This window comes from Colletotrichum costaricense (genome assembly GCF_030867565.1).
Source record: "Colletotrichum costaricense strain IMI 309622 chromosome Unknown Scaffold_5.1, whole genome shotgun sequence".
Taxonomy (NCBI): Eukaryota; Fungi; Ascomycota; class Sordariomycetes; order Glomerellales; family Glomerellaceae; genus Colletotrichum; species Colletotrichum costaricense.
Genome location: NW_026848234.1, coordinates 1,493,351 through 1,507,431, shown reverse-complemented (window position 1 = coordinate 1,507,431; position 14,081 = coordinate 1,493,351). Strand labels below are relative to the sequence as shown.

At 51.5% G+C, this 14,081-nt stretch overlaps 2 protein-coding genes across 2 annotated transcripts; both read left to right on the top strand.

Moving 5' to 3' along the window:
* Window positions 1-1,521: 1,521 nt before the first annotated feature.
* Window positions 1,522-1,960, top strand: CCOS01_05637 (uncharacterized protein; the record flags this gene model as incomplete). The annotated part of the gene is made up of 3 exons (XM_060453814.1): window positions 1,522-1,620; window positions 1,750-1,809; window positions 1,901-1,960. The coding sequence occupies 3 exons, from the start codon at window positions 1,522-1,524 to the stop codon at window positions 1,958-1,960; spliced, it is 219 nt and encodes a 72-aa protein (XP_060315586.1).
* Window positions 1,961-11,351: 9,391 nt separating this feature from the next.
* Window positions 11,352-13,270, top strand: CCOS01_05636 (multicopper oxidase; the record flags this gene model as incomplete). Its single annotated transcript, XM_060453813.1, has 4 exons — window positions 11,352-11,678; window positions 11,737-11,882; window positions 11,934-13,079; window positions 13,159-13,270. The coding sequence occupies 4 exons, from the start codon at window positions 11,352-11,354 to the stop codon at window positions 13,268-13,270; spliced, it is 1,731 nt and encodes a 576-aa protein (XP_060315585.1).
* Between the last annotated feature and the right edge of the window lie 811 nt (window positions 13,271-14,081).

The window sequence follows — 14,081 nt, the reverse complement described above, 5'->3', positions numbered from 1 at the left end:
GACGATAATTAGTTAAGGATGGTATGGGTGTGGTTATGCGGACATGTATAGAGTAGAACAAGCGCCACCACAAGTGACTTTCCAAAGGTAGCAAGCAGCATCTTGAACATGAGGCCTGCTCCAAATGCCGAAAGAACTGCGCCAGTTGTCGTGCGGAAACTCGTACCGTAAAGGCGACTATGAGATTAGTGTACCCGTATGGCAAGATATAGGCTAGGCAGCTTGGATGGCGTAGCCAAGTCTGTTCTTAAATAAGAGTTGACGCCCTAGAGAAGGTACGACGATCATTTTGGATAGACAGCTGGTCAGCGAGGATCCGGATCCTCCTCTCGGTAGGCAGTTCACTTCGACTGTAGCTGTTGTACTAAAGCGACGAGGCACTCATATAAAGGGTTAAGTCAGGATGCTTAGTATAGCCGATACACCCACCTTCTTGTCAGCATTTCTAGTTGAGAATGTATTCGGCATGTGATACGTATCGGACACGAACTAACGAGTCGTAAATATCGAATGAGGCCAGGAGACTGTAGATTATAGTCAGAAGGTCGGACTTACAAGGAGAACTAAGCCCGGCTAGCTACGTCAAGATCTACATCAGTCGTATGCTAGCACATACTGCGTACGAAACGCTGAGAGATGTCGACTTCAGAACGATGCCAGCGTAGAGCTTACCTTTTAAGATATGTACCTGAGCTATGACGAAACCGAAAATCTTCCATAACCTCCTGTCGTTGGCCGAAATCTCTCATTAGAATCGTGGACGCCGAAAACTTCAAGTGGAAAGGAGAGACCAGTGTCCTTCAGCAATACTTCGCCTAGGATACTTCTCTAAAGGACCAAAGCTTGATCAGCCAAAAATCACATCGCTCCTCGCTGAGACTCTTTCCCTCGACCAAAGATGACTCGCTTCCGCCCCGCTTTCCCCGCCGTAGTCCCCGGTCCGGGCGGAAACCCGGGGGGTTGCCCAGGCCTCTCCCGGGTCCTGTCCAGGTGCGAATATTTTTTGAGTTTTCTCGCAAACTACTAAGAATGCGAGACCGATCAATGCCAAGCCAAAAGCACGGAGAAGCCCGATAGCAAATAGAATGAAATGGCTAGGCTGCCGGCCTAAGGCTGAGGAGATCGCCCCATTTACGTACGCGGTGTTATAAACCTGCGTGGTTCGAATAAAGTAGAGAGGACTGCCGAGTTGGCAAGTCTAATTGATTGATTGACGAGTCAGGTTCATAATTTTTTTATTCTGTAGGCCTGTTGCATGGAACCGTGGGCAACTTTCGCCTACGCTCTTGACGCTAATGAAGGTTTAATAGACTGATCATCTAGGGGATCTGGGTCATAGGAGTAGGATGAACCAAATGAGAGGAGTGTCGTTGGGAAGGTTGGTACTTTACATATAAGCTTAAGGAAGCAAGCGCGTCAGAAAGTCTGCTTCAAGTCATCAAGAGTCTCTTTCCATTTCAGCCTGCTACTCCCAACGTACTCTCCATCTCTATTCACAAATTTCAACAACCCCTCATAAAAATGCGTTTCTTCCTCGTATTCCTTCTCGCTGCGATGCAGCTCTGCGGCGTCAACGCCATCTTGCGTCTCCAGAAGTGCGGCACAGCGTTTGACAAGAACGTGAGTCCTCCGATCCAAGTAACCTCGAGGCAACTGTCCTGCCAAAGAAGGACTTCTCTTAGGGCTAGGCTCATCTAGCCTTCTGTCTCGTGTGCGCGCGAAACATTTGATGCTAATTGGCGATGTTAGTGGGTGTCGAACTGTAGTCCCACGGATCAGGATGGCTGCTACAAGTTGTGCAGCAACAAGGTAAGTTCTTGCGCCAAATTCCTCCTTACAAAAATGACTCTACCCCGGGTTGTGTGTGATTTAGAGAGCATTCTTCTGACGTTGAACGTAGTGTCGCACGGCTAGTGGAAGATGGATGGCGAACGGCGCCGACTGCGATTGCTATTGTTAGGAGAGAGACAATCGGAGCGCAATTCACATTCATATCCATAGCGTATCTTCTTCTCAATAAAACGAATCGCACTTGTTTTGGAAGCATGATTCAGAGCAGGCTGCGTGAATCGACAATCATCACGAAGTCCCCATGCCGTGCGCATGCATTCTTGCCGCGACGTTCTTTAAATGCGCAACGCTCATGACTCTCAGGTCTCCTTACGTGAAGCTACGGAGAAAGTCACCTAGATTCTCTAAATTGGATAAGCAAGCCTATGAATGCATCCCAGAATTGTCCTGCTCTTACGGGCTTTACCATGCACCAGTTCAACGGCATCCCGGCGACATGGTTCTATTCGGCCGCAGAGTGTCGTTGATCAGCCTTCACTGCTGATATGACTGAAAGTGACGCACCGTGTTATACAAGGTCAACTTCCACCTCCTCTTCTAATACCTGCCGCCCTTCACAGCCGAGAAACCGACACCTATACCCCAGAGAATGCCATGCAGGCCAACTAAGATTTCGAAAGCAAGGAAAGAGCTAGAAACTTCTAAAGAGACATTTGGGTACTTTCAAACCCGGTGCGCCTTCTTATGTTTCATTTAGCGCAACCTGTGCCGCATGTCGCGACAGCGGCGTCCACAACTCATAACTCACACCACAACCACCCAAAACTCATCACCACCACTCTCTCTTCACGACAACACAAAAATAGGTCTTACAGGGCAAAATAAAGACTCCTCGACGGGGAATTGAACCCCGGTCCCCTGCGAATCGTCGGAAATTCGATGACAAGCAGATATCCTCACCACTAGACTATCGGGGATGTTGTGGTTGAAGCCCCTCTCACAACGACTATGGTGGGCGACAACCCCACTGCACAACTGGGACTTGATGATGAGTAGGGACAGAAGAGATTTCATCAGTATATTTCAGTGGAATGAGAAAAAGTGAGAAAGGCGGGATATACGGGTTGAGGGATGGGATGATCACAGGTCCTGTGTACGACGCAATCGGCTGTCTCACATCCTGATTGCCACCAACTCAACCAACTCGACATATCAAGGAATAGAGATGAGATTGCAACCTGAAAATAGCTGAGATCTCTTTTTGAATCCGTCTCGCTGAGCTTTCATCCAGTCACTACGAGTTAGGAATCAACTTTGACCAACCTGAATCAAGTCCGGAGAGGGGTAGAGCTTTGCACAAAATACAGACTGACGGGTCCAGCTATTCGAGCTTGCTCTCAATGCGCCTTTAGAAAGAGGCGCTGTGGCCCTTGTATTCTGCATCTTACGCCGATAGACTGGCAACGTGACCACTGGAAATCGGGCAAGTAACAACATGAGCCAAACTTTACGTTTTTGAAACTGCGAACAACTCGTTATGATCCTCCGGGCAATTAAAGGTCTCTTCTCATAGCTGAATTCACTTTCTTTCTTTCTCATCGCTGTCGCTCAACTCCCGGACCTAAGCTCTGGAAGGAATTCGTCCGACTACATGACTAAGATTCGAGAGAAGAGTCTGGCGATGGAGACGACTAATAATCGTCGGATGAATTCAGAGGCACCAAAAAACTGATCCCTCCTACTCTAGGTAATGACGGGAGAGCTGGCCGTGGCAATCTTTCGTACAACCAACCTTACTCGATAGTCAAAAGCTGTGCTCATTACTTGCCAGTTGGGGCGCACCCCCTGAGATTAACATAAAAAGGAAATCCCTAGTGCTCGTATTGAATTTGCCAAAGGTCTTGATCTAACGTGATATTCAAGGGAAACCTACTTTATCCCATTGACTCTGTCGTGCTATCTCATCGTCACCCTATCGTCGAGTAGATTCTCTCGATCTAAATCTCTGATTAGATGACAAGGTAGAGCCATTCGATCGGAGCGGGAGGATTTCACACTCATGGAATGGGGTCAAGAAGAGACCGAACAAACAATTCGACCGCGGCCCCCTCATCACCATATCAAGGCAATAATCACCCAAAGCTCTTGAACTCATTCCCAAAAACCCCGGGTGATACCAATCTAGCATAAAATCTGACCGACGAGGTTTTTGAATAACGGAGCTCCGTCGGGGGGACGACACGTCGCGATCAAGAGCAAAATTGAGACGAAAGAGAGAAACGCTTGGGCTCTTTGAGTGCAAGCCTCTGAGGCAAGGTCACCCCTCACCTTCTTCCATATTAAGAGTTAATAGGATTCTGAGCTCTTTCCAACAGAAGTGATTTGGAAGCAATATAGCGAATTGTGGAAGAAGTTCAGATGATAGCGTTGCGATTCATCGCTTTCGCCGGATGAAATGTCTGTATACCCGAGGCTGAGATTGAGGTGTTGTACTCTTCACATGCTTCCAGTTGTCAAGGGGATACAAAACCAATGTGAAGAGTGGGTGTTCCATTCTGTAATCAAGTTGTGAGAGTTAGGAACTTTCTTTGCCCCGCCTTGGTTCACATCCTGCCCAGGATTAACATGTCTCCGGCAAGGATTTGAGTTCTTGACGAGTGAACTGTGGAAGATATTGTGAGGGACTGAGAATAATTTGCGCATTGCTTCGAAAAACTGATCTCAATAAGTAGCGGAGAATCAGAAGGGAGTCAATATAAATCGAAGTCTGCCTTGGTAGAATATCAAAATGCAAGAATCTACGTGGGCTTTAATACTGGGCAGGTTGGTCTACCAGCTTCTCGAGTCTGAAATACGGAGGCTTCATTTGGCAGAGACTCCTTAGATCTCAGTGTTCTCATGCTTGCTTTCGAGAGAGCTGATTGTCAATTCAATTGAGTTCCCGCGGAGGCACCTGAGATGTTATCTCTGGTTTAATTCTCCTCGCAACTTCGAGGTTCCGCATCAAGGATTCCAGCTGCACCCTAATTGACACCACGTAGCTGTCGACCGTGACTAGCCCCCTGGGACACCTTATTTCACAAAAAGGGAAAGAATGAAGTTCTTTTCTGAAGCACGGTCAACCAAGACCTCGTGTTCGAGGGGGGGGGGGGGCGCACTAGGCCGCCCGCATGCTCGCCCGCTCATCGACCTTCCACCATAGGTCTCGGCGCCACCACCGAGTCATCCCGTGATCCGTCGTCGCGGCGACGACGAGGTCCCGTCACCGTGGACCGGCTTTTATTGAGTATCGAATAAGAGAAAATATACGATTTTCCAAGAGACGTCAAAGTGAACAGGGCAGAAGCAAGGGCAGCGGCGGTGGGGACCAGACATCGTGTTACGCAAGCTAGTGACCGAGCGAACGCTGGAAGGAACCGGTTTCAGATTATTCGGGAAACCTGACTTTGTGGGGTGGTTTAGTGTCGAAAAAGCAGACTAGGCTGTTGAAGCACAGAGTGTGTGTTGTGATCAAAGCGCGCCGAGGAGACCCAGCCTCGTGGTTTGCCGGGTGTCAGAGCAACGGTCGAAATGCCTTGGGGATGTTGACAGCAGCCAACATCATTGTCTGCAGACAATTGAGATTAGTACTGTCCCCGCGTATCCCGTCGGACTGGTTACCTTTAGTTAAGAAGCACGGAGCCGTGGAGAGTCCCTTGCGGTGACCAAGTTTTCGGATGGAAAATTCGGGCCCTGGAAGCGGGAATTCGGAATCCTAAAAGTGCCGTATTGCCGTGTCGCGAATGACTTACCAAATGATGCCTTAGTTGAAAGCACTGCAGGGCTCTCGGGCTTTCTCAACATTCAATTGTTAAACACCGAACCATCGAGGACTCGGACCTGAGAGCGGGTCCTCCGGTGGTTGCCCCGATATCCCCACATTTACGGGTCATGAAGTCGGCGATCCGGTCGGAGGTTGCTCATCGGCGCGGAGACTCCAAGAAGCGCCGCTCAGAGGTCGGGCGATCGACTGAATCAGGCGACAATTTTCCATATTGATCCAAGACACTAGGCGCCACTGGTGGTCAGCAGTCTCATTGCTCCGACGTAGCACCTTGAGAATTGTCAGCCAGCCCTCCGATCCATAGGTATTGGCCATCATCCTTTGGCTGCGTCAATCAATGCCCTGCAACCCCAGGGCCGTTAAGCAATGAGGCCGTCAGCTGGACGCTCTCCCCGCTGTGGTATGGCATCGATAAGCAACAGGCAATCCAAGTAAGCTGAGTGTTGAATGGACCAACTTCTCTTTGTCGTCAGCCACAGTGGTGAGGATGGGGACCAGGGGTTCCTGCAAGGCTCGGTGAATGATAGACGCTAGGGGCGGGATGCTCCCCATCCATCCACTCACGAGGCAAGGCTTGGCCGCTAGGCGGCGCGCTCAGCAATATTTCCGTCTAGGGCGCATGCACGATGCTGAGGTGTGCATCAGCCTCTGCGTTGCATCTGCGTCTGGGTACTTTCCACAAGATGTTGTTGCCTTGAAAGAGGAGCCTTTAGGTAACTTCGCCAGGATCGTCAGGAAGCTGGATATGTCGGGCTCGGCACTCAAACTAGGCGGTGTCCAGGGGGAGTATCAAGCTGACCGTATTTCTGAATGTTGACGCCTCCACTAGTATTAATGTTCAGCGTCGATTGCTGATTAGCCGTAAGCCGTCAAACAAGGTGATTGTCTCTGTTGGAATGCACAACTTCGCTAGCTGCATTGAAATGCAGTATTTCTTGGGCGCCTGGCATCGAGTAACTTGAGCCACCAATATGGGTTGTACAACACGAGTAGCACTTAAACTCATTACTGGACTTGGATGAGATACTGAGGCTCTGGGCCAGCGGTATTGGGGAAACCTTGAAACCTTTTTGCTGTGAGGACGCCAGCTTTGTTGCACCAAAGTAGTAGAGCTGGGCTCACTGAGGTACTTCATGCTCCGTCTGAGATGACTTGAAAGATTTCGTTAAGAATGTAGTTGAGTGACACCTAGTTGAGTGACACCAGCCGTTGAAGCTTAGTTAGCAGGAAGAAGAAACACAGCTCAGGCTGGCGACAGGGTATACAACGAGCTAGGATGGTCCGGTCGAAGCGAGAGGCAGCGACGAGCTAGACGGAAATATGGGCAGCGGGGATTGCAGAAACAGAGAGAATCATCAAAGAGAGAGACATTTGGTCTTCTATGATCCGTGCATATGCGTGTATAGAATCCCTCTGCTAAGTGGCTCAGCTGTTGAGTAAGGCCTGGGGTAATCAAGCGTTTTCCCAATTCATCCAGCTCAGCTTTGCTTAGGCTGCTCCAATGTGCAGGATTCTCGAGGCCCCAAAGCAGGTTTGACGTGTTCTCCAAGGGATCTTTTCTTACCTGCATGAAGTAAAAGAGGCTCGCAAGGTCTGGCTCAAGCCAACACTTCTCTCCATGGAATGGTGGCGGAGGTACCTCAACCAGCATGTGTAACGCAGAACTGTAGACAGACGCCGCGGTACTGGCCCGTGCCGTTGAGAAGCTTCGGCAGCGCGAATTTGGCCAGCCGATCAAGCGGAATCCACGGGCGGATGTGTCTTGGATGGACGGGAACCTCTAAACGCGCCGTTCGGACCAGGCTGGCGAGTGACAAAATTGTATGCTGTCAAACGAGTAGCCATTCTCGGGCGGATGTCAGGGGAGTTGAATAGTGGTGAGTGGGCCATCAAGCGAAGGGAGAAGTGCCACTAGGCTGTTAGTCCAGGGCATGCTTGACAAGCCGGGGGCCCGGAACTCTTGTTTACGTGCTAGTTAGGGCCATGTCATGACAAGGCATGTCGCATTTAATTAGCGGGCAATCAGATGGATGGTCGATCTGGGTCAAGGATGCCGAGGGTTGTTGCAACGGCATCCAAGTAATAGTGCTGCAGGTGCCGAAGTGGTGGTCGCATCTCGCCTTAGCCCTTGGATGGTGTGGCTTACGGGCCACCTGAAAAGCCAGGGCGCCGTTCTGTTAGACTGTACGGAGTACGGATGGTCGTGTTCGGTGAGGTGGATGATCGCACTCCACAACGACAAGAAGTGAATGTCGAGTACTGAGGAGACCGACTTTGCGATTGCAGACGGCAGAGAAACTGCTGGTCTCACTCGTGAACTGTATGCAGTGCCATGAACTGGACATGGCCACATGGGAGGCATGGACACTTTAGGTGACGTCGGCGTTTCTATTGCGTGATATTCAGAGATCATCAAACCCGCAAAGTGTGCCAGACGCGGATGAAGTCCGTGGCCTTGTCATTCCTGTCAAACCGATTGTTCATAAAGGTTGAAACTTCTGATTATGTGAATCTAGTCGCCATTACAGAGCCAAAGAAGCGGTCCACGGTCTTCGAAGGGGGTCGCAATGAACGGACTGGGCGGGCCGGAAACTCAGTGTTTTCTGTTCGAAACTGATACAGGTACTACTTCTGGAAATAAAGTAGAAGAGGTCAGTGACACGAACAGACAAAGTGGTGATGTAAGCTATAGGCGACGAAGGTCTCGGACTCGGACTCAAAGACGGCAACCTTGAAAGCCGGCCCAATAGTAAAGATGGTGCCGGTCAAGGTAGGTTTCGTGAACGGATAGAACCCACTAGGATCTTCGGCTGGCAACAAGTCGGTTAATGGTGCCGTGGTCGATCACTGATCTGTTGATCCCCGACTAGGTACTCGTACGGATACAATCCCTGTGTTGCCGGCCTGATCACGACGGTTTTCGTAGTTGAAGCTTGGTTGCAGTCCCCTGGCCGCCGTTTTGGCGTAAGTGTAGTGGGACGATAAGGACAAACGGACTGGAAGGTGAATCTGATGCTACTGCAACTAAGGTAAGGCGCACCGGTCCAAGAAGGACCAAGCCTCTTGGACCGACGGTAAGTGCAGCTGCAAGCTTCTTCCCAATGCTCTTTTCTATTTTGAGGGTGGGAAAGGGGAACGGGGAAACGGGAGAAGAGGGGCCCTCAGGTTGGAGGGGAATACGATCCCGCCAGCGCTAATGCGGGAGGAAATTTCCCATCTCAAGGCACTTGGCTCTCCTCCTTCTCAACCATCTCCACGTAAGGTAAGGTACGGAGTACTGAGCTACCTACCGACTGCCTTAGTCTACGGATGTATGGGATGCTGCCTTCAGTACCGTGGTAAGGTAAGTAAGTATCTTACTCAATGGAACTGTGGGAATGAGCTGAGAGTCTCAGGCATAAGCATATCCTCCGATACGTACCGTCATCCGTCCCATTGTCTAGAACGTTTCCTCCAACAACAACAACTTTCACCTTACTCGGACGCTTCCAAGTTGACAATATCTTCATCCATACACGCTTACTCGCACGATCCCGACAACGCACTGCTTACATGCGCATGGGCCAACGCCAGCAAGGCAAGGCAGTATGACTACAGCTGGCTTGTGCATATTCCCTGCCCTGCCAAGTTGGCAGCTTGGCTCTGCTGCGCCCATAACCAACTTTCGCCCCAGCTGAATCAGAAATCTACGGGTTTCAACATGCCAGTGCGGTACTCGCGAGGTCGTCTGTCTAGTCTGATTCAGCCAACGATAATCCCGGCCGGCGGTCTGTCTTCTTTGTTCCTTAGCGCCAGCTCATCATTGGCCTGACACGTTTCTTGCAGACCGCGATGCCACTACAGCGGCCGGTGTATGTATCTTGACCATCCACAGAGAGGGACGGTAATCAGACAATACCCATACACAGGCACACCCGTGGGCGTACACTCTCAAATGGTCGTACCTTTCACCGCAGCACAGAAGCCTTGTCGTACACGGCAAGGCCCAAAAGCTTCCGAATTGAAAGTCAAGTGGTCACCGGGCGGCACTTGGAACCCAATTCTTGACCATAACGGCAGCACAAATGGACTTTTTTTTGGGCCTAACACAAAGACCTGGTTCACCTGGTTCAACAACCCCAATCTTGGCTCTCCTACGAGACAGATCCACACACGTTGAGGTAATCCACACTCTTCGACGCCACCGCAAAGAGGTTTAGGATACTGGTAGCAAATTCTTGATTCACTTCTCATCCAACGTCTGTTTGTTGCCAAGATGGCGGAACTGCACATTGCCCGCGCTCGCAGGCTTCTTGGGACGAAAAATCCGGCGGACGGAATCCGGCGACCATCCCATCTCACTAGAGCGTTCCTTTCCTCGGCTCTAGATTCGCACAAAACGACGGCCCAACCTCGAGAGGGTAAAGTCTACCGCCATGACGTCGGCATGTACCTGAGCGCTTCGGCCGAACTAGACTCGCAACCTCGCGCTTTCCCCCTACACCCACAACTCGAACACTGACTCTTGAAAGTGGGTGGTAGCTTGCTCCTGCGCAGAGAGTGGTCTGCTTGCCGAAGAACCGTCTTACGCTTCCTTCGACATGGGCCGGAACTCTCGTTCTCGCAAGGCGCCCGAGTCAAACTGTTGTGGCCTGCAAGTTCAGCCTCGACGGATTGCCTATCAAGTCGCTGTTTAAAGATCTCTTATGAGGTTTTGTCTCTTCATGACCAGGGATTCGCGCCAGCACTTCCTGCTGTGTTCCTTGTAGCCTCCCCGGTTCATTTCCTTACCCTGCAGAAAGCCCTTCTTGCATGGTGGCGTATAATCACCACCCAATTGTAGACATATCCAGTGATTGTCAACTATTCTCATCAACTCTTCTGCTTAGCTAGCGCACCCCGGATGGCACCAGGGCTTTGGTCAACCGCATATTGAGCACGTCTGATGACCCCCTTGCTTTCTTAGTGAGAGGTGTAACCTTAGATTGCTCATGCACTTCTTTCCCTCGCGTACAGCTCACGAATTTCTTCTTTCAAGTGCTCAGGAATACACGGCCGTGTTGCCGGTGTCTCAAGAGCCCCGAGTAGATAGTCACCGGCCCTAGTCATGGATATTGACTGTTGTCCCGACACTCATTCGTCTGAGGACCTGCCATACCGTGCTCTCTCGTGCCCACCTGCCCACGAGTTGATCATACGAACCATCCTAGATAGCCTTGACAGGGTCTCGTCCCCCTCCCCTAGCTCGCTGCATCTAACGGACATCCGATCATGCATCGAGCTAGTCCCAAGCTGTGGCTTATACGCCTGGCCATGCCCGACTCCAATACATGCCATGTGCAAGCAGTCAGCACAACGCCATATGTCATCCAGGCCGCCGTTCTGCTCCGGTGGCCCGTCTCGCGTCGACCGAGCATCGATCGACTTTTGGCAAACCCAAGCCCGGCACCATGTCAGAACATCACCTCTACCAAGCAGCCGGGGCCGGCCAGTCCAAGAGAAGGCTGCAGCGTCCAGATTCCACCCTTCCCACGCTCTGGCCATCCAAATCCTCCTCGTGTCATTCAGCCTGTATAAGTTCTCTTGCTCTCCCTCTTCGGATTATGATACGAGATCTTACTCTTCACTCGCGCCTTTCCCTTCCCTTCTTTCCCCCCTGCATTCGTACTTCCTTCCTCCACTCGTTCGCCGGAAGAGTAACCATAATTACTTAATTTTCACTCGCTAGACCAGGTCTGTCTAGTCTTGAGTGCCCAATATGTTGCGGTCTCTCTTCGCCTTGGCTTGGGCCAACACTGCCCTTGCCGCGACTGTGACCTACAACTGGGAGGCCACTTGGGTCAACGCTGCCCCTCTCAATGTCTCAAGGGCTGTCATTGGTATCAATGGCCAATGGCCTTGCCCCAAGATCGAGGCCACTGTGGGAGACACCGTCGTTGTTCACCTTACCAACAAACTTGGCAACCAGACCACCGGTATTCACTTTCATGGCATCGACCAAGTCAGCACCAACTGGATGGACGGCCCCAGCATGGTTACTCAATGCCCTCTCCCTCCGGATATGACCATGACCTACTCGTTCACTGTAAGTCAAATCAACACGAAGATCTGGTCCTTAGAGCGTAGCTAACCAAATCATATAGGCTGATACGGGCGGTACATACTGGTGGCACTCCCACAACATGGGCCAGTATCCCGACGGCATGCGTGGTCCCCTGATTATTCACGACCCGGCGGACCCCTATGCTGGGCAATACGACGAGGAGTACATCCTGTCTGTTTCAGACTGGTAAGTGCTGCATGAGAATGCGAGTGAGACTTCTAGACTAATTCGATGCAGGTACAACTCGGAGACCATTCCTCTAGTGCAGAACATGCTGCTTCCGTCCAACACTCGCTTCGCGCCCCCTATCCCTGACAACATGGTCGTCAACGATGGACTCGGCGCCAAGTTCAAGTTCGAGAAGGGAAAGACCTACCGCATCCGCATGATCAACTTCGCCGCCTTTGCTTCCTTCATGATTCACTTCGACTCTCATGACATGAACGTCATTATGTCCGATGCTGCCTACATCAAGCAGAAGACCTCATACATGCTGCGCATTGCTCCCGCTCAGCGTTATGATGTTCTCATCAAGTGTATTGACCGCGATAACCGCAACTATGGTTTCCTCATCGCCGCCGATATCAATCGCGACTACAGCAATAAGGACTTTGCTCAGAGCTGGCCCTTCAACTACACCGGACAACTGGTCATGTTCCCTGACAGGGCCTTCGGTTCCGACGTTGTCAAGGAATGGCGCCCGTCTGACGATGCCGTCTTCGAGCCCTATGGAGACGTTGCTATCCTCCCTGCCGCGACCAAGATCTTCCAGTACGACTGGGCGTTCTGCTTCGACAAGAACGGCATCCCCCGCGCTTGCGTAAACGGCACCCCCTACGTCGACCAGAAGGTGCCCACCCTCTACACGGCTTCCACCACCGGCGAGAACAACACCAACCCCCTCGTCTACGGTGCCGTCCACCCCTTCATCGTGAACTACGGTGACATCGTCGACATCGTCGTCAACAACAACAACGAGGCCAACCACCCCTTCCACCTCCACGGCCACCACTTCCAGGTCGTCAGACGCCCCGCTTCCGGCACGGGCGTCTGGCCCGGCGTCGCCCGCGCCCGCCTCAACCAGAAGCCCCCGCGCCGCGACACCGTCACCGTCATGGGCAACTCCCACGCCGTTCTGCGCTTCGAGGCCAAGAACCCTGGCGTCTATCTCTTCCACTGCCACATTGAGTGGCACGTAGAGATGGGTCTCACCGCTACCATTATCGAGGCTCCTGAGAGGCTCCGCAACCTCACCATCCCTGATGACCACAAGGCTGCCTGCCGCGCTCAGGGTATCCCCACTGCTGGCAACGCTGCCGGTAACACGGCCAACGTGCTTGACCAGACTGGCATGAACCTCGAGCCTTTCCCCACGTACACTGGGTAAGTTTTCCCCCCTTCCTGTTCGTCAATAGCGTTTCGATCTCTTTCAGAATTCTTGAAAACTGACACTCTGCCGTAGTGCCGCCTACAACCCTCCCGCCTCGCCGCCCACCAAGCGTTACAACGCTCCAGCCCACCCTCCTGCTCAGCTCCGTGGACGCACCATCCGCCGCACCGGTCTCTCGAAGTAACAGAGACCTGACACCTCATCTCTCCTACTATTTTTTCTTCTTTTCTTCTTTTCTTGAATGGGACTCCCAGTACCATTCACGTAAATAGTACCCATGATGCCATGTGGATATGCATAGGACTTATTGTTTTGTCGGAGTTCATGACGATGATGATGAAGGGGGACGGGTGAGGGTGGGTGATGAGAAGGTTCAGTCGGGCTAATATGTAATAACGGCCGCTCTGCTACGAGCGACTTCTTCCACTGCCTCTTCTTTCATCCATCTGTCTCGCTCCCCTTGTGGTGTGGCGTTTTGGTAGCGCCGAAGTTTGGCATGGGAGGTCTGACGATCCTGGTAGATTGAGATGAATTCCTTTGAGAAATTTAGATGATGGGGACGTTGGAGGTATTAAAACATAAATAGGTGGGAAAATATGGGGATAATGAGAAGGAAGTTGTTGACTCTCGCCATCTTGACTTCTTGCAGTGACCATGAATTCTCTTGGCTTGTCGAACTTTCAGAGGTTGAGCCATGACCGCAGGAGTGGGCCGTTAGAACTTGTCTCGTTGCCCTTGACAGGTGTGTGTCAATCGATTGGACTCTCTGGTCTGCAGAAGTGAAGAAAGCAGAACAGGTAGGGTATGCCGGCGCGAAAGTTCGGATGGCATTGACGCATGTCGATATTGTTGATGCCGAGGCTGGTCGGTCATACGGCGGAGCGTGAACAATTTCGATTCCCCAAAGACCTCGACATCTCCCCAATCATCAAAAATTTGAGAAAGATGGCTGTGGAGCGTCCAACGAGCTCCGCAAGACCTAATTCTGTGGCGTA